Consider the following 19,407-nt stretch of genomic DNA (forward strand, 5'->3'; position numbering starts at 1 on the left):
GGGGAGTGAGGAGATGGGAGGCTGCTGAGGGGAGTGAGGAGATGGGAGGCTGCTGAGGGGAGTGAGGAGGTGGGAGGCTGCTGAGGGGAGTGAGGAGGTGGGAGGCTGCTGAGTGAGATGGGAGGCTGCTGAGGGGAGTGAGGAGAAGGGGGTGCTGAGTGAGGAGATGGGAGGCTGCTGAGGGAAGTGAGGAGAGGGGAGGCTACTAAGGTGAGTCTGTGTCCGGCTGGGTGAGGCTGCTGAGGGAATTCTGCACCTGGCATGGGGAGTCTAGTGAGGGGAGGCTTCTTATGGGAGTGAGAAGAGGCTGCTGAGGGAAGCCTGCGTCCAGCAGGGGGCTGCTTAGGGGAGTCTGCTTCCTGCATCCGACAGAGTGAGGCTAAGGATGCGGTGGCGAGGATGACCAGGGCTAGTTGAGGAGCCGCGGCTCCAATTGCGTTTTAAAAGGGTGCCAACCTCTGAAGTTGTCATTGCCGCTCTGCTATGAGTGTCGCCCTGTGGTCAGTTCTCATAGCAAGTGAGCATTTCTGCTATATAGAGCAGGGCTGCAGCCCTCCTATGTGTAGCAGACACGATCGGATGATCACAGCTTCTAGTCTCCCATGGAGACTATTGAAGCTATTAAAAAGTGAAAAAAAAAAGTTTTTAAAAAAATATATAAAAGTTTAAAATCACCCCCCATTCAAAATTAAACAATAAAATAAAAATAAAAAATACACATATCTGGAATCGCTGAGTTCAGAATCGCCCAATCTATCAATATCTAAAAAAAATATTAATCTGATCGGTAAACAGCGTAACGCAAAAAAAACAAAAGTGGCAGAATTACTTTTTTTGGTTGCTGCATTTTTACATTAATATGCAATAATGGGCGATCAAAAGATCATATTGTTACGGCCACCACCGCCGCGCGCCCTGCTCCGGTCTCCACCGCGCACTCTGCCGCTTGCCTCCATACTGACCTGTCGGCACCGCAGCGTTCCTCCTCCCAGTGTCGGCGGCAGCGTCCTCCTCTGGCCGGTCCGCGGCCTGTGACGTCACTGCGACTCCTGCGCATGCGTCCTAGGCCGCGGCCGGCTCTCCCTGGCTGACTCACTATTCCGGCGGTGCCCTGACCGGCTAGCACCGCCGGACCAATGGGAGCGGGTCCCTGCCTATATCAGGCCGCCCTCCCTTAGTGGAGGCGCCTGATCGTTAATGTTCCATTAGCACCCTGGGCCCTCTTGCGTTAACTTCTCTGCCTTGTGCTCCCTGCAGCCTCCGTTCCTGTTGTCCGTGCTCCAGCCTCCGTTCCTGTTGTCCGTGCTCCAGCCTCCGTTCCTGTTGTCCGTGCTCCAGCCTCCACTCCTGCTGTCCGTGCTCCAGCCCTCCTCCTGTTGTCCGTGCTCCAGCCTCCGCTCCTGCTGTCCGTGCTCCAGCCCTCCTCCTGTTGTCCGTGCTCCAGCCTTCCTTCTGTGGTCTGTACTCCAGTCTCAGTCCCGCTGCCCGTGGTTCGTTCCTGCCGTCCTACTCCAGTTCGCCTACCCGGGCCTAGCTCCTCAGCACGCTTCGAGCCGCCCCTCTTGGTTCCGGCTACCGTGGCATCCGAATCCCCGGACCTGCTCCTAACGGTCCCTGTATAGGGGTCGGTTCCACCTGGTTGCTCGTCCAGGGCCCCTCGGTGCCGCGGTCCAGAGGGTCCACTTCGGGACTTCCGCCTTGCCTAGCGCGAAGGTAACACATATCTACACCAAGATGGTATCAATAAAAACGTCAGATCGGCGTGCAAAAATAAGCCCTCACCTAGCCCCAGATCTCGAAAAATGGAGACATTTTGGGTCTTGAAAAATGGGAACTTTTTTTTTTCTCATTTCACAAATTTTGGATTTTTTTTTCACCACTTAAATAAATAGGATCCTATATATGTTAGGTATCTATGAACTCCTAATGACCTGGAGAATCATGATGGCAGGACAGTTTTAGCATCTGGAGAACATAGTAAAAAAAAAAGTTTTTCCAAGAGTGGGCGGTGGGACTGTGGAAGGTTCGAGGGGTGGAACCTGGGCAGAGTCTAAAGGGGGCCTAAAAATTATGACCGTATAGGGTTCTGAAATTCCTAGTTGCGGCCCTGCATGGGATGCATTATACTGTGTGGGCCATAGTGCGCATTATACTGTGTGGGCCATGGTGCGCATTATACTGTGTGGGCCATGGTGCGCATTATACTGTGTGGGCCATAGTGCGCATTATACTGCGTGGGCCATGGTGCGCATTATACTGTGTGGGCCATGGGGCGCATTATACTGTATGGGCCATAGTGCGCATTATACTGTGTGGACTATGGTGCGCATTATACTGTGTGGGCCATGGTGCTCATTATACTGCATGGGCCATGGTGCTCATTATACTGCGTGGGCCATGGTGCTCATTATACTGCGTGGGCTATGGTGCGCATTATATTCTATTGGCCATGAGGTGCATTATACTGTATGAAGGACATTGTCGTTGCTATTATGTTTTCAGGGCTATGTGGGAACCTTTAAACTGTATGCAAGCAATTATACAGTGCGAAGATTTGTGTAAGGTCCATCATACTGTGTGGAGGCCATTATACATTGTGGAGAGGTGTGGGGCAATTATATTGTATGAAGGCCCATTATACTGCAAGGAGGGCAGTGTGGGGGTCACTGTTGGGGAATCATACTGTGTTGGGGTCACCATACTTTTCCGGGGCAGTTGAGGGGTGGGATACAGTAGGGCCATCATACTGTGCATGTGGAGGAATTTACTGGTATCTTAACATTTGTGGGTCACTTTTGTTGGCATCCTACTTTCAAATTTTAATGAAAGGGGAATCTAGGGCTGCAGTAGGAGGAACATTAGAGGGCACACAGTAGGCGCAGTAATAGGGACGGATATGGCAGCTGCAGCTCAGCCTTGGGGTATCAGCTGGATGAGTTTGTGCAGGTTGGGGATAAATGGAGATGGCGCCTGAAATGTGAGAAGTCATATGTGTCTTTGTTGTAATCTCTGCAGCCGCGTCCTGGCTGGAAGTTGTCCTGTTGGACTGGGCCAGATGGAAAAGTGAATGACTCCACCAAATAAAACATCAGCTGTAAGTCCCTATATATAACTGTACTGTGAACTCTTGTATGTTCTGCAGGACTGGTATTTAACACTATATGGTCACCATATGACAGTAATATCAGTGTTGGTCTTTGTATAGAGATTTATTTTAGTAACAGCTCTGTCATCTGCTGAGATGTTTTGCCAAGTACTTAAAGGGCTCAGATACGGCTCCAAAGAAGGCGATTAATTTTATTACAATAATTACACAAAACAGGAGTTAGTGTGATATTGATTACACTTTTGCAGAATATAAATCACAAAGGTAAAGTACTTACATTGTACACTACATAGGAAGAAAAACTTCACCAGGAACAGCAACATCATCTGTCTGGAAACATCAACTGTGAGAAGCAGAACGGCGAAGACAGAGAAATTCCTGGGATATCCACACTGTGGACCCACGGGCATCCACTCCAGTCCACAGGTTATCAGGCTTCTGTCTTTGCTGAAATCTTCCTCAGCTTAAGTCTTGTTTGGAAAAACCAATGCTTACGTAACCAAGTGTTACACAAACTCTAACAAATTCTATTTGTCCAATATAGTATCTCTCTTCTGAGTGTCCAGCTCTTCAAATGTCAATCTACACCGGACAAATACATCATCTGATATGACATGCCAAAGACTCTCGTGGTGCCGGATGTTCTACCAAACTATAAATTTGACATTTCCCACCAAACATTAATAGCGAAACTATGCATTAACTATAAACATATATATATTTCCCCACTAGAGATACTGTAAACATAAGATTTCTCACTAAACATTGATAAAAGAACTACCGTATTTTTTGCTTTGTAAGATGCACTTTTTTTCCTCCAAAATAGGGGTGTGTCTTAAATTGCAAATATACCTTTTATTGTGCTGCTGCTGCGGGTGTCCGTTACTTGCCGCCACCGTGCTGGGTCCCCCGGGTGCTGCCGCCGCCGGGCTCTGTCCCATGCTGCGTGGGGGGCTCTGCCGTTCCATCCATGCCTGTGCGGTGGCTTGCTTCCTGGAAAATGGCCGCCGCGCAAGCGCAGATGGAGATCTCGGCATTGAAATCTTGGGAGATGAGATTTCAGCGCTGAAATCTCATCTCCCGAGATTTCAGTGCCGAGATCTCCATCTGCGTTTGCGTGGCGACTATTTTCCAGGAAGCAAGCCACCGCACAGGCATGGATGGAACGGCAGAGCCCCCCATGCAGCACGGGACAGAGCCCAGCGGCAGGCACCGGGGGACACAGCTCGGCGGCAGCACCCGGAGGACCCAGCGCGGTGGCGGCAGCACCAGGTACAGAGTGGGCGACAGCACCCCGGGGACAGAGTGGGCGACAGCACCCCGGGGACAGAGTGGGCGACAGTACCAGGGGACAGAGCGGGCAGCAGCAGCGGGGGACAGAGCGGTAAGCAATAATACGCCTGCATTATAAGAAGCACCACCATTTTATTAAAAAAAAAACATTTTTTCGTATTTTTCTCCTCAAAATGTGGGGTGCGTCTTATAAAGCGAAAAATACTGTATGTAGTAAATAAACACTATGAACATGCAAGTTCTCATTAAATATTGATGGAGTTATGCAGTTCCCAGGTGTTAGGAAAATTACAGAAGATACAATGCTAAACTATTATTGTCTAATATCGTAAAGGGGTCTTTAAAGACAGGCTTCCAATATGGGTTCCCGATGGTCATTAATATCTTAGCACTACATGAGGTTCTCCTACATTCGCCATTAGGTTGCGCCACCATATTTGTAATCAGGGTTACATGGTTAGGGACCCACTCAGAAGTTTAGCCCCTCTTAGCTACGCTTCTGGTCGGTTCCATGAAAAATGAATGGAGCGGCATTGTGCATAATCGACCACCACTCCTTTCACATAGGACTCTTCAAAGCCCCGATTCTCTGGAATAGAGGGGGTTACAGCGGTCAAACCAGCTACAATTGAGAAGTTATCCCCTTACCAATGAATAGGGAATAACTTCCAAACTTGACCAATACCCTTTTAAGTTCCCCACCTGACAAATTTGGTATGATCTGAACATCAAAATGGTTTCTACCCTGTGTGACATCTTAGGCCTGTTTCACACATACGTTTGTTCTGTCAGTCGGCACCCGCCAAAAAGGCGGATTACGGATCCGTGAACGCTGATCCAGGAACGTGAGGCAGCGGACGGGCGGACCGATGGGATCCGCCGGTGTAGGATTCTTAAAGGAACCGCAGGATAGAAGCCGTGAGGTGGTAAGTTCCGGGAGAAGATATGAGCGCGAGATGTGGAGATGATCCGGGAGTAAGTGGGACTATCGCGATATGGGGCCGAGATCGCGCGATGGCCCGAGATGGGGGCGGAATGGAGGAGGCGGAGAAGATCAAGGAAGTCGAGAGAGAGATTGATTCGCAGCGGGGATATAGGGTTAAATCGCCCGGACAAGCGCAAAATGCGGATCCGCGCATGAAAAAAACATTACATGCTCCGTCCCGTCCGCTTAGCGGACGGGAAAGTCTTGGCGGATCGAACGGATGACCATCCGTCAAGATCCGCCGATAATGCAAGTCTATGAGGAAAAAAACGGATCCGCCAACAAAAATGGCGGATCCGTTTTTTTTTGCAAATCGGCGGATCTTGACTGATGGTGACAAACGGATGTGTGAAACAGGCCTTAGATGTTCAAGAAGATTTTTTTTTCTGCTACATTTTTAACATTATGAACCTGGAATTGGCTTCTACTCTATATGAATCTTTGATGGTCAGGTCAACAAGAGTTTATTCATAGCAAAATTATTTCCAACATTAAAGTCATGAAAATGGTTTCTACCGTGTGTGAGTTCCCAGATGATGTATAAAACCAGATTTATGGGTAAAACATTTCCCACATTCTGGACATGAGTGCGGCTTCTCTCCTGTGTGAATTCTCAAATGCTCCACAAGATTTGATCTCTGGCTAAAACACTTCTCACATTCTGTGCATGAAAATGGCTTCTCCCCTGTGTGAATTCTTTGATGCTTCACAAGATATGATTTCTTCCTAAAACATTTTCCACAATCAGGACAACAAAATGGCTTATTTTCAGAATGAATTTTTAGATGTTCCATAAGACTTAGTTTATGAGTAAAACATTTCCCACATTCTGAGCACGAGAATGGCGTCTCCCCTGTGTGACTTCTTTGATGCTTCACAAGATTTGATTTATAGGAGAAACATTTCCCACATTCTGAACAGAAAAATGGCTTCTCTCCTGTGTGACGTCTTTGATGATCCAGAAGGTTTGATTTCTTCAGAAAACATTTTCCGCATTCTGAACACAAAAATGGTGTCTCCCCTGTGTGACTTTTGCAATGTTCGATAAGACTTGATTTCTGGCTAAAACACTTTCCACAGTCAGGACATAAAAATGGCCTCTCCCCTGTGTGAGTTCTCTGGTGATTAACTAGACACCAATTCTTGCTAAAACATTTCCCACAATCCAAGCATGAAAATGGCTTCTCCACTGCATGAGTCCTTAGGTGTTTCCCGAGACTTGATTTCTGAGAAAAAGATTTCCCACACTGAGGACATGAAAACAGAGTCACTTCCGTGTGAGTTTTCTGATGTCTAACAAGATACATTTCTTTCGCAAAAGATTTCCCACATTCCAAACATGAAAATGGCTTTTCAATTCTAGGAATTTCTTCATTCTGTATAAGATTTGATTCAGTGTTTACTTTTTCCCCACATAGAAATGGGTTCTCGATTCTAAGCCCAGTTCCTTGTTTGCTGATCAGTGATTGATTAGACAATACCGTTATGTGACTGGTATCGGTGGACAGATCTCCAATGTGAAGGACCACAGGTATATTTAGAGATACTGAATTATCTTCCATAGTATTATTATCATCATCTACATTATGATTCTGAGCTATACGGAGACATCTATCGGAACTTCCCATCCAATCGTTACCTAGGGGTGAAAAAAAAAAAATTCTCAAGTAAAATATTTTCAAAATGGGGAATATTTTGTAATTTGAATATAATATTTTTTAATAAAATAAATTAAAAGGAGACTAATTTTGGACAGGTGCTACATGAGCTTGCTCCTTCATGACCAGGCCAAATTTTACAATCCTGACCACTGTCGCTTTATGAGGTCACAACTCTGAAACGCTTCAGTGGATCCCACTGATCCTGAGATTGCTTTTTTTTTCGTGACATATTGTACTTTAGGATAGTGGTAAAATTTCTTCTTTATAATTTGCATTTATTTGTGACAAAAATGGAAATTTGGCGAAAATTTTGCAATCTTCTAGCTCTTAACTTTTATGCCCTTAGGGCCCCGTCACACATAGCGACGCACCAGCGATCCGGACAACGATACGACCTTGTCAGGATCGCTGGTGTGTCGCTACATGATCACTGGTACCCACTGTTGACCTTAGTTACCAGCGCGCTGGTGCAGGGAGCTGGTAACCAGCTACGCGCCGCTTAGAAAACCGATATGTACCTTAGTTACCAGCGCCAGGCTCGCTGATCGCTGGACTCCCGCCTGCCACACGCAGCGATGTGTGCTGGCCAGTGGGAGACCAGCGATCAAAAAAAGTCCTGGCCATTCCAGGACGATCAGCGATACCCGGCAGGGGGGCCGGTCGCTGAGAAGTGTCACACATAGCGATCTCACTGGTGAGATCGCTTTTGCGTCACAAAACTTGTGACTCGGCAGCGATCTCGCTAGCGAGATCGCTGTGTGTGACGGGGGCTTTAAATCAGAGTTATATCACACAAAATAGTTAATAAATAACATTTCCTACATGTCGACTTTATATCAGCACAATTTTTTAAACATAACTTCCTAACTAGAAAACAGATAAGGGTTAGAAAGTTGACCAGTGATTTCTAATTTTTCCAACAAAATTTACAAAACCATTTTTTTTTTTTTATTTTAGGGACCACATCACATTTGAAGTGCCTTTGTGGGGCCTGTATGACAGAAAATACCCTAAGGTGACAGCATTCTAAACAACTGCACCCCTCAAGGTGCTCAAAACCACATTCAAGAAATGTATTAACCCTTAAGGCGCTTCACAGGAATTTTTGGAATGTGGAAGGAAAAAAATTAACATTTAAACTTTTTGTCGTAAAAATTTTACTTTAGACACAAAGTTGTTTTTTTTTTATTTTTGGAAGAGTAACTGGAAAAAATGGACCCCAAAAATTGGTGTGCAATTTCTCCTCAGCCCGATACACCATATGTGGGGGGGAAACCACCACTGTGTGGGCATACGGCAGGGCTTGGGAAGGGAAACGGCGCCATTTGACTTTATGAATGTAAAATTTACTGTTCTAATTAGTGGACACCATGTTGCGTCTAGAGAGCCCGTAAAGTGCCTAAACAGTGGAAACTGCCCACAAGTAACTGCAGGCAAGGAATGTATTTAGATGTGGGGTGAGCATCTTGAACCACCAGGTGCTTCTTGGAAATTTATAATGTATTTTATGTTTACAAGGGTAGCAGGAGAAAGCGGACCCCAAAATTTGTTCTGCAATTTCTCCTGACTACGCCGATACCCCCATATGTGGACAAAAACTACTTTTGAGGCACAGTGTAGACCTCAGAAGTGAAAAAGTGCCATATTGGAGTTGACATTTTGCTCGACTGGGTTGAGGGGGCCAAGTCACATTGGCAGAGCCACTGAGGTGCCAGAACAGCAGTGAGCCCATTTTGCAAATTACACCACTCAATAAATTCATCTAGGGGTGCAGTCATTATATTGACACCACAAGTGTGTTACAGAATTTTATACCTTTGGACAATGAAGAAAAAAAAAATTACATTTTTACCACCAAAATTTTGTTTTAGCCCCAGATTTTACATTTTCTTTTTGGGATATGGGTAAAAACAGCACCAAATTTTGTCCCACAATTTCTGCTGACTGTAGAAATACTCCATATGTGGCTGTACAGTATTTGTTAGCCATCCGGAGCGCTGTTAGCAAATAGTGTCCATCCCCCTCGAGTCTCACTGTATGGCTAAGCAGTGCGGTTATACCGTAGGCATCCTGCAGCGCAGAATTATCTATAATTTGTGGACTCCATATACAGATCCCCTAAATGCTAGAAGAGCAGAATCCTCCCTCAAGTGACCCCATTTGAAAATTATACCCCTTTGAGAATTTATCTACAGGTGTAGTGACGGTTTTGACTTCATGGGAATTTTCCAGGAAATAAGCAGCAGTGGACGTTGCTGAGTGCAAATTGCAAACTGCCATTGTGGTGCCCGTACACTGTGCCCAGCTCCTGCTTCTGGAGACATAATTAGTGACTGTAGACAGACAGACGCTAAAAAAAATTGCTATGAACAATAGTAATAATAATCACAAGAACATTTTTCTGACCTTCCCATCACTGATCCCAATAATAAAGAAATTTGGATTGAAACAAGATTGCCGAGCGGCTCTTACCGTTCACTGACACTGATGTTTCATGTTCAAGTCCACACGTCGTTCCATTAGAATTTTCCTACAAGAATCCAACATTAAAACACATGAGAAAGAGAAAAAAGGAACCCTAATTAATCTTATGTCTAGAAATGAACCAATCCACCCTAAAATGAGAAATATCTCCTAGCATGGCGATCACACAGCAATGACGTTCAGACAAGTACACGTCTGCTGAAATATTGCCATTATCCTCTGTGGGACATGATCTTCGTCTATTGTAAGGTGGACACTGTGCTCAGTAAACACAGTTTTTACATTAATCAGCGCTGTCACTGCTTTTACAGTAAAGAAGTCTTTCATGACTGCTCGAGATTAATCCTTCTACTTCTTTCACTACTTACTTTTGTGAGCAGTGTTCTGCTTTAGAAGCAACAATAACAGGATCTGCTGGAGCCCCCAGTACTTGGCACGGCGGCCGGAGATTAAGAGAAGCCTCATTACATCAATCTATAGAGGATTTCTACAAATCTCCTCTCATCTACCTGATGATCCCGGGGGACATTATCCTCCTTCTCTGGCCGATCCTGGGAATATAGAGGACTGGGACATCTCTCCGGGGGATTTCTCGGACTGGATCCATCTATAGGAGATAACCGCAGTGACTGAATACATTGTCTATATGTGATGAGCAAATGATGGGGAATCTAGACGACTCTCAGACCTGTTCTCTACACCCCAGGAAGGTCTCCTCTTACCCGGAGATGTGATGGACCGGTGATCCTCCATCATGGCGTCCTTGTACAGATCCTGGTGTCCTTCTATATACTCCCACTCCTCCATGGAGAAATAGACGGTGACGTCCTGACACCTTATAGGAACCTGACACACACAATGACCCGTCATTAGCAGACCCCTCCCCCGGCGTTACTGTATAATGTCCCAGCATTCCCGGCAGCGCTCACCTCTCCGCTCAGCAGCTCAGTGATCCTATTGGTCAGTTCTAGGATCTTCTGCTCATGGATCAGTGAATGAGGTGGAGGCTCGGTGATGTCACTCGGGGTCCTGCTCCGCCCTCCTGACACACGGGGGGTCACACACTCCCCAGACGACGTCTTCACTACTGTGTGATCCTGTGTATGGGGAGACGCCGATCACTACACAGAGGCCAAGAATCCTTCACCTTTCCCGTCATTTCCCTGCTTTATTCCGAGAGATCAGAGTGATGTGATGTGAAGCTCTCACCTCTCCAGTGATCCAGTAGATTATCTCCAGGGTGAGGTCTAATATCCGAGCCGCCATGTGGCCTCTGTCCTGCTCCATCCTCGGGGGGTCACTGATGGAGAGGACCATCGTATATTCGAGGAAAATAAACCTGAAGAAACAAGGATGGAAAATCTAATAGGAAATTATACAGGACTGTATAGAGTATACGATGCAGATGTCTCATATATACCGGATTGCTATAAGTTGAACGTCTTACCCTGAAGTAATAATAATCCTCCCCAGACATTAGGAGGAGCAGTGTGCATACAGTATATGGTGTAGAGCTGGGTGTATACAGTATACAGCTGTGAACTGTATGTATATAGTAAATGTATACAGTATACTGAGTACAGTTGTGTGTCTGTATATATAGTACACAGTGTAGAGCTATGTGTACATAGTATACAGTGTAAAGCTGTCACTGTGTATATAGTATGTGGTGTAGAGTTGTGTCTATATATCATACAGTGTGGAGCTGTGTGTATATCGTATACGGTGTAGATCTTTGTGTAGTGTTCAGCATTGAACTGTATGTATATTGTATACAGTACAGTTGTGCTCAAAAGTTTACATACTTCGGCAGAATTTTTGCTTTCTTAGCCTTTTTTTCAGAGAATATGAATGATATCACCAAAATATTTCCTCCACTCATGGTTAGTGGTTGGGTGAAGCCATTTATTGTCAAACTACTGTGTTATTACGGGTGTTATTTCTTATTTGCACTTCTCTGTTGAAGTTTGTTGTAGCAGTCTGCTAGCGTCCTCTTGAAGTTTGGAGGGCGTCGGCGTGTCACTCTGAGTCTACTCAAGCTGAGTGTCTCCTCTTGTTGCATTTATCATTGTTGTCTTTAGTGTTAGTGGGATTGACTAGAGCTCATCCTGTCCCTCCTGGTGCAGGGCTTATTGCCAGGGTCACACTGGGATTAGGTATCCTGCTCGGCAATAGGGGTGGAACTTATATAGAGAGAGTGGGACAGGGTGATGCTAGATCAGTTCAGGGGTCTCCACTTCCCCTTCCCTAGTGTTTGGATCCCCTTTCCTTGTCACTTTGTGTGGCACTCAGTCTGTCCTACACTGTGCGTGACGTTAACACCCACCACTCCCGTTTGTAGAAAAAAAAACTGACTTTTTTTGGTGCATTTTTCTGTGTGTTTTTTTTTTCTTTTGCTGGGTTCATGGCTCCCGCTGCAGTGCTAGCAGAGCAGCTGCGGAGGTTGTCACTGGAGGTGACTGTCCTTCGTTCTGAGGTTCAGCAGCAATGGCAGCGGCTACAGGCTCCTATTGTGGGGGACGCTGCGGGCTGGCCGGTCCGGCTTGAACCTAAAATTGCCCACCCGGACAGGTTTTCTGGGGGTAGGGACAAGTTTTTGTGTGCATGCAAATTATACTTTAAACTGTGTCCTTTCTCCTCTGGAGATGAGGAGCAACGAGTAGGAATTGTTATTTCACTGTTGCAGGGGGGAACCTCGGTCCTGGGCTTTTTCTCTGCCACAGGATCCTGTGTCTGCAGTCCGTGGAGGAGTTTTTCAGGGCCCTAGCCCTAATCCATGATGATCCTGACCGTATTTCCTTGGCTGAATCCAGGCTGCATCGCATTCAGCAGGGGAATGGTTCAGTGGAGACTTATAGCTCTGAATTCCGCAGGTGGTCAACCAACACCAATGACCCGGCTCTCAGAAGACAATTCCTTCAGGGCCTCACTGAGAGGTTACAGGACGCATTAGTGTATGAGACTCCTGTGTCCTGGAGGCTGCCATGTCCTTGGCTATTTGGGTGGATGGACACCTGAGGGACAGGTGGGTAAGACCACCGTCTTCTGAACCCTCTTTCCGGGACAAGATCCCAATGATGGAGGAAAGGTCCAGGGGTGAACCTATACTTGGGGAGTATGAGGAACCCATGCAGTTGGGAGGTGCATTCATGTCACATGTTTCCCCCGACATGTACAAGAAAAAGGGTGTGTGTTTTTTGGGGTTTTTCTTGTGGGAAGATTGGACATTTTATTGGGGCATGTCCTGCAATCCCAAAGCAAAAATAAACTTGATTAACCCTTCGGAATCTGGAGCTTGATAATCATGGGGTTTGTTCGTCTTCAACCTGCAATTCTCGTTTTGTCCTGACAGCACAGGTGGTGCTAGAGAGCAGGTCTGAAAAAATGTCTGTGTTTGTAGACAGTGGAGCTTGAGACAGTATGGATGGATGCCGAGTTTACTAGAACTCAAGGTTTTGTCTGCTCTAACTTGGCTGAACCTATTCCTATCTGCGCCATCGACTCAGCACCACTTGTACAGAGAGCACTGACGCAGATAGTACATAACATAAGACTGAAGGTGGGGTCTTCGCATTATGAAGTAATCTCTTGTTTTGTCCTGAAGGGTTTCCACACCCCAATGGTTCTGGGTTTGCCCTGGTCGGTGAAGCATAATCCAGAGAGATTGTAAAGTGGGGAGATTACTGTCATGGTAACTGCCTAAACGTTTCCCCTTCTGCTGTATCTACAGGGACCTTACAACATTTTTGTCTGGCTTTGAGGACCCTGCCTAAATTTTGCAAAATGGGTAGGCATCTCGGCCTTGTACACTGACCTGGAGCGCGAGGTGTTGGAGCCTCAGAGGGACGCCCCTGCTTCCTGCCCTTCGGGGAGGTTGTTTATACCATCTAAATTGCGCCGCAAAGTAGTTAGAGAATATCATGACTCTGTTCTTGCTGGCTACCCAGGTGGTAAGGCAACCGCGGACCTCCTTTCTCGTCGTTTTTGGTGGCCGGGTTACATCAGGATGTGGTTGAACAAGTGTCTACCTGCAATGTTTGCGCACGTTCTAAAGTACCGCATACCCGTCCATCTGGTCCTGTTTAGTCACTACCTGTTCTTAATCAGGTCAGGGGAGGCAGGTATAAACGTATCACTGTCAGTATACACGTGCCAGGTTCGGACCTGAATGTGAATGACTTTATGTGATTGTCTACCTAGATTCATTGGTCCCTATAAGATAACCACCGTCATTGGTCCAGCAGCGTTTTGTAGAGCTGTGTATATAGTGTAGAGCTGTGTGTATATAGTGTACCGCTGTGTATATAGTGTAGAGCGGTGTGTGTATATAGTGTAGAGCTGTGTGTATATAGTGTAGTGCTGTGTGTGTATATAGTGTAGAGCTGTGTGTATATAGTGTAGAGCTGTGTGTATATAGTGTAGAGCTGTGTGTATAGTGTAGAGCTGTGTGTATATAGTGTAGAGCGGTGTGTGTATATATAGTGTAGAGCTGTGTGTATATAGTGTAGAGCTGTGTGTATATAGTGTAGAGCTGTGTGTATATAGTGTAGAGCTGTGTATATATAGTGTAGAGCTGTGTGTATAGTGTAGAGCTGTGTGTATACACTCACTGGCCACTTTATTAGGTACACCATGCTAGTAAGGGGTTGGACCCCCTTTTGCCTTCAGAACTGCCTCAATTCTTCGTGGCAGAGATTCAACAAGGTGCTGGAAGCATTCCTCAGAGATTTTGGACCATATTGACATGATGGCATCACACAGTTGGCGCAGATTTGTCGGCTGCACATCCCTGATGCGAATCTCCCGTTCCACCACATCCCAAAGATGCTCTATTGGATTGAGATCTGGTGACTGAGGAGGCCATTTGAGTACAGTAAACTCATTGTCATGTTCAAGAAACCAATCTGAGATGATTCGAGCTTTATGACATGGCGCATTATCCTGCTGAAAGTAGCCATCAGATGTTGGGTACATTGTGGTCATAAAGGGATGGACATGGTCAGCAACAATACTCAGGTAGGCTGTGGTGTTGCAACGATGCTCAATTGGTACCAAGGGGCCCAAAGAGTGCCCAGAAAAAATTCCCCACACCATGACACCACCACCATCAGCCTGAACCGTTGATACAAGGCAGGATGGATCCATGCTTTCATGTTGTTTACGCCAAATTCTGACCCTACCATCCGAATGTCGCAGCAGAAATCGAGACTCATCAGACCAGGCAACGTTTTTCCAATCTTCTACTGTCCAATTTCGATGAGCTTGTGCAAATTGTAGCCTCAGTTTCCTGTTCTTAGCTGAGAGGAGTGGTACCCAGTGTGGTCTTCTGCTGCTGTAGCCCATCTGCCTCAAAGTTCGACGCACTGTGCGTTCAGAGATGCTCTTCTGCCTACCTTGGTTGTAACGGGTGGCAATTTGAGTCACTGTTGCCTTTCTATCAGCTCGAACCAGTCTGCCCATTCTCCTCTGACCTCTGGCATCAACATGGCATTTCCGGCCACAGAACTGCCGCTCACTGGATTTTTTTTCTTTTTCGGACCATTCTCTGTAAACCCTAGAGATGGTTGTGCGTGAAAATCCCAGTAGATCAGCAGTTTCTGAAATTCTCAGACCAGCCCTTCTGGCACCAACAATCATGCCACGTTCAAAGGCACTCAAATCACCTTTCTTCCCCATACTGATGCTCGGTTTGAACTGCAGGAGATTGTCTTGACCATGTCTACATGCCTAAATGCACTGAGTTGCCGCCATGTGATTGGCTGATTAGAAATTAAGTCTTAACACACAGTTGGACAGGTGTACCTAATAAAGTGGCCAGTGAGTGTATATAGTGTAGAGCTGTGTGTATATAGTGTAGAGCTGTGTGTATATAGTGTAGAGCTGTGTGTATAGTGTAGAGCTGTGTGTATATAGTGTAGAGCTGTGTGTATATATAGTGTAGAGCTGTGTATATAGTGTAGAGCTGTGTGTATATAGTGTAGAGCTGTGTATATATAGTGTAGAGCTGTGTGTATATAGTGTAGTGCTGTGTATATAGTGTAGAGCGGTGTGTGTATATAGTGTAGTGCTGTGTGTATATAGTGTAGTGCTGTGTGTATATAGTGTAGAGCTGTGTATATATAGTGTAGAGCTGTGTGTATATAGTGTAGTGCTGTGTGTATATAGTGTAGAGCTGTGTATATATAGTGTAGAGCTGTGTATATAGTGTAGAGCTGTGTGTATATAGTGTAGAGCTGTGTGTATATAGTGTAGAGCTGTGTATATATAGTGTAGAGCTGTGTGTATATAGTGTAGTGCTGTGTGTATATAGTGTAGAGCTGTGTATATATAGTGTAGAGCTGTGTGTATATAGTGTAGAGCTGTGTATATAGTGTAGAGCTGTGTGTATATAGTGTACCGCTGTGTATATAGTGTAGAGCGGTGTGTGTATATAGTGTAGAGCTGTGTGTATATAGTGTACCGCTGTGTATATAGTGTAGAGCGGTGTGTGTATATAGTGTAGAGCTGTGTGTATATAGTGTAGAGCTGTGTATATATAGTGTAGAGCTGTGTGTATATAGTGTAGAGCTGTGTATATAGTGTAGAGCTGTGTGTATATAGTGTAGAGCTGTGTGTATATAGTGTAGTGCTGTGTGTATATAGTGTAGAGCTGTGTGTATATAGTGTAGAGCTGTGTATATAGTGTAGAGCTGTGTGTATATAGTGTAGAGCGGTGTGTGTGTATATAGTGTAGAGCTGTGTGTATATAGTGTAGAGCTGTGTGTGTATATAGTGTAGAGCTGTGTATATAGTATAGAGCTGTGTATACAGTGTAGAACTGTGTGTATATAATGTAGTGCTGTGTGTATATAGTGTAGAGCTGTGTGTATATAGTGTAGAGCTGTGTGCATATAGTGTAGAGCTGTGTATATATAGTGTAGAGCTGTGTATATAGTGTAGAGCTGTGTATATAGTGTAGAGCTGTGTGTATATAGTGTAGAGCTGTGTGCATATAGTGTAGAGCTGTGTGCATATAGTGTAGAGCTGTGTGTATATAGTGTAGAGCTGTGTGTATATAGTGTAGAGCTGTGTATATAGTGTAGAGCTGTGTATATATAGTGTAGAGCTGTGTATATATAGTGTAGAGCTGTGTATATATAGTGTAGAGCTGTGTGTATATAGTGTAGAGCTGTGTGTATATAGTGTAGAGCTGTGTGTATATAGTGTAGAGCTGTGTGTATATAGTGTAGAGCTGTGTATATAGTGTAGAGCTGTGTATATATAGTGTAGAGCTGTGTATATATAGTGTAGAGCTGTGTATATATAGTGTAGAGCTGTGTGTATATAGTGTAGAGCTGTGTGTATATAGTGTAGAGCTGTGTGTATATAGTGTAGAGCTGTGTGTATATAGTGTAGAGCTGTGTGTATATAGTGTAGAGCTGTGTGTATATAGTGTAGAGCTGTGTGTATCTAGTGTAGAGCTGTGTGTATATAGTGTAAAGAAAATTAGCGAACAAAAACGCCCAAATGCAAAAATTTACAAGAGTACAAAATAATAATTTATTGAAATAGATCCAAAGTACAGGAAATGGTGAGATAAGAATCAAATGACCATAAGAAGCACATGGGCAAAAGGGGGGTACACCCAGGTGGACTTTTACTTCTAACCAACCAGAAAGGTAATATTATTTAGTAGATTTTATTTTGTGTTATTAACATATTTAGCATATAAGTGTACTATGTGTGGTGGCAGGTTCCACCACTTGGAGTAGTGATATTCATGCGCCTTATCTGGATATCATGACTGGTTTTTGTAATATTATGGGATAACTCAGGATTCATAAATTTTGTATTGTGTATCAATATTATATTTATCCCTGTGTCCGTATACCTTTGGGGTGCCCCATTTTTTGCCCATGTGCTTCTTATGGTCATTTGATTCTTATCTCAGCATTTCCTGTACTTTGGATAGAATCATAGAATCGTAGAGTTGGAAGGGACCTCCTGGGTCATCTGGTCCAACCCCCTGCTCAAAGCAGGATTCGCTAAATCATCCCAGTCAGATGTCTGTCCAGCCTCTGTTTGAAGACTTCCATTGAAGGAGAACTCACCACTTCTCGTGGCAGGCTGTTCCTCTCATTGATCACTTTGTCAAAAAGTTTTTTCTAATATCTAATCTGTGTCTCCTCCCATTCAGTTTCATCCCATTGCTTCTAGTCTTTCCTTGTGCAAATGAGAATAAAGTTGATCCTTCTACAATGTGACAGCCCTTTAGATATTTGTAGACAGCTATTAAGTCTCCTCTCAGTCTTCTCTTTTGCAAACTAAACATTCCCAAATCCTGCAACCTTTCCTCATAAGACAGGGTTTGCAGACCGGTCACCATTCTGGTCGCTCTTTTCTGAACTTGCTCCAGTTTGTTGATGTCTTTTTTAAAATGTGGCGCCCAAAACTGGACACAGTATTCCAGATGAGGTCTGACCAAAGAGGAGTAGAGGGAAATAATGACTTCACGTGATCTAGACTGTATGCTTCTGTTAATACATCCTAGAATTGCATTTGCCTTTTTTGCTGCTGCATCACACTGTTGACTCATATTCAGTCTGTGATCTATTAGTATACCCAAGTCTTTTTCACATGTGCTGTTGCTTAGCCCTATTCCTCCCATTCTGTATATGCTTTTTTCATTTTTATTGCCCAGATGTAGTACTTTGCATTTTTCCCTGTCAAAAACCATTCTGTTAGTTGCTGCCCACTGCTCCAGTTTATTTATATCTTTTTGAATCCTCTCTCTCTCTTCTCTAGTATTAGCTATCCCTCCTAGCTTTGTGTCATCAGCAAATTTAATCAGTGTACCCTCAATTCCTTCATCTAAATCGTTGATAAAGATGTTGAACAATACAGGGCCCAGGACAGAGCCCTGTGGTACCCCACTTGAGATATTCTTCCAACTGGATGTGCAGCCATTTATGACCACTCTTTGGGTCCGATCACTAAGCCAGTTATGAATCCACCTAACAGTTGCCTTGTCCATTCCATACTTAGTCATTTTTTCAATAAGGATTGTATGAGATACTTTGTCAAATGCTTTGCTGAAGTCAAGATTTACTATATCTACAGCATTTCATTGATCCACCCAATCAGTGATTCCGTTATAAAAGGAAATTAAGTTAGTCTGACATGAATTATTAGTTACAAACCCATGCTGACTCTGTTTAATCACTTCATTCTTATCCAGGTATTGACATACATGTTGTTTAATAATTTGTTCAAAGATCTTTCCTGGTATAGAAGTCAGACTCACCGGCCTATAGTTGCCTGCGTCGACCTTCCCCTTTTTGAAGATAGGAACAACATTTGCTCTTCTCCATTCTTCTGGGACTTCTCCTGTTCTCCAAGAATTTTCAAAGATTATGGAGAGGGGTTCAAAAATGTCTTCTGCTATCTCCTTTAGTACTCTGGGGTGTAATTCATCTGGACCTGGAGACTTGAATTCATTTAGGTTAGCTAAGTGTTTCCTCACTATCTTTCTGTTTATAGATATCCTGGATTCTTCTATTCCTTTAATAGGACAGTGAAGAACAGTTGATGTTACATTTCCTTTCTGAGAGAAAACAGATGCAAAATAGGAATTTAAAAGTTCGGCCTTCTCAACATCCTGTCTTACCATTTCATCATTTTCATCCTGTAAAAATCCTATAGCATTGATCTATTTCAATAAATTATTATTTTTGTACTCTTGTAAATTTTTGCATTTGGACATTTTTGCTCGCTAATTTTCTTTATTTCACATATATGTTTGCGATAGTCCTATTATGTCCATTCACGCACCCATTTCTATAGTATTACATATTTGTATATTTGTTTTACTACTATAAATGGGTTATTTTTCCTTGAAA

General features: G+C 44.4%; 1 protein-coding gene across 1 annotated transcript in view; it reads right to left on the reverse strand.

The window, feature by feature from the left end:
- LOC141060144 (uncharacterized) overlaps positions 1 to 19,407 on the reverse strand; it is a 220,947-nt gene that overhangs the window by 158,319 nt on the left and 43,221 nt on the right. The window contains 7 exon segments of the mRNA XM_073556423.1: positions 4,895 to 5,021; positions 5,899 to 7,023; positions 9,518 to 9,575; positions 10,039 to 10,136; positions 10,252 to 10,375; positions 10,459 to 10,626; positions 10,739 to 10,868. Coding sequence (XP_073412524.1) covers positions 4,895 to 5,021; positions 5,899 to 7,023; positions 9,518 to 9,575; positions 10,039 to 10,136; positions 10,252 to 10,375; positions 10,459 to 10,626; positions 10,739 to 10,846 — 1,808 coding nt within the window. The 5' untranslated portion in view covers positions 10,847 to 10,868.

The sequence above is a fragment of the Dendrobates tinctorius genome, unplaced genomic scaffold (assembly GCF_039654945.1).
Source record: "Dendrobates tinctorius isolate UK_male_01 unplaced genomic scaffold, ASM3965494v1 ptg000232l, whole genome shotgun sequence".
NCBI lineage: Eukaryota > Metazoa > Chordata > Amphibia > Anura > Dendrobatidae > Dendrobates > Dendrobates tinctorius.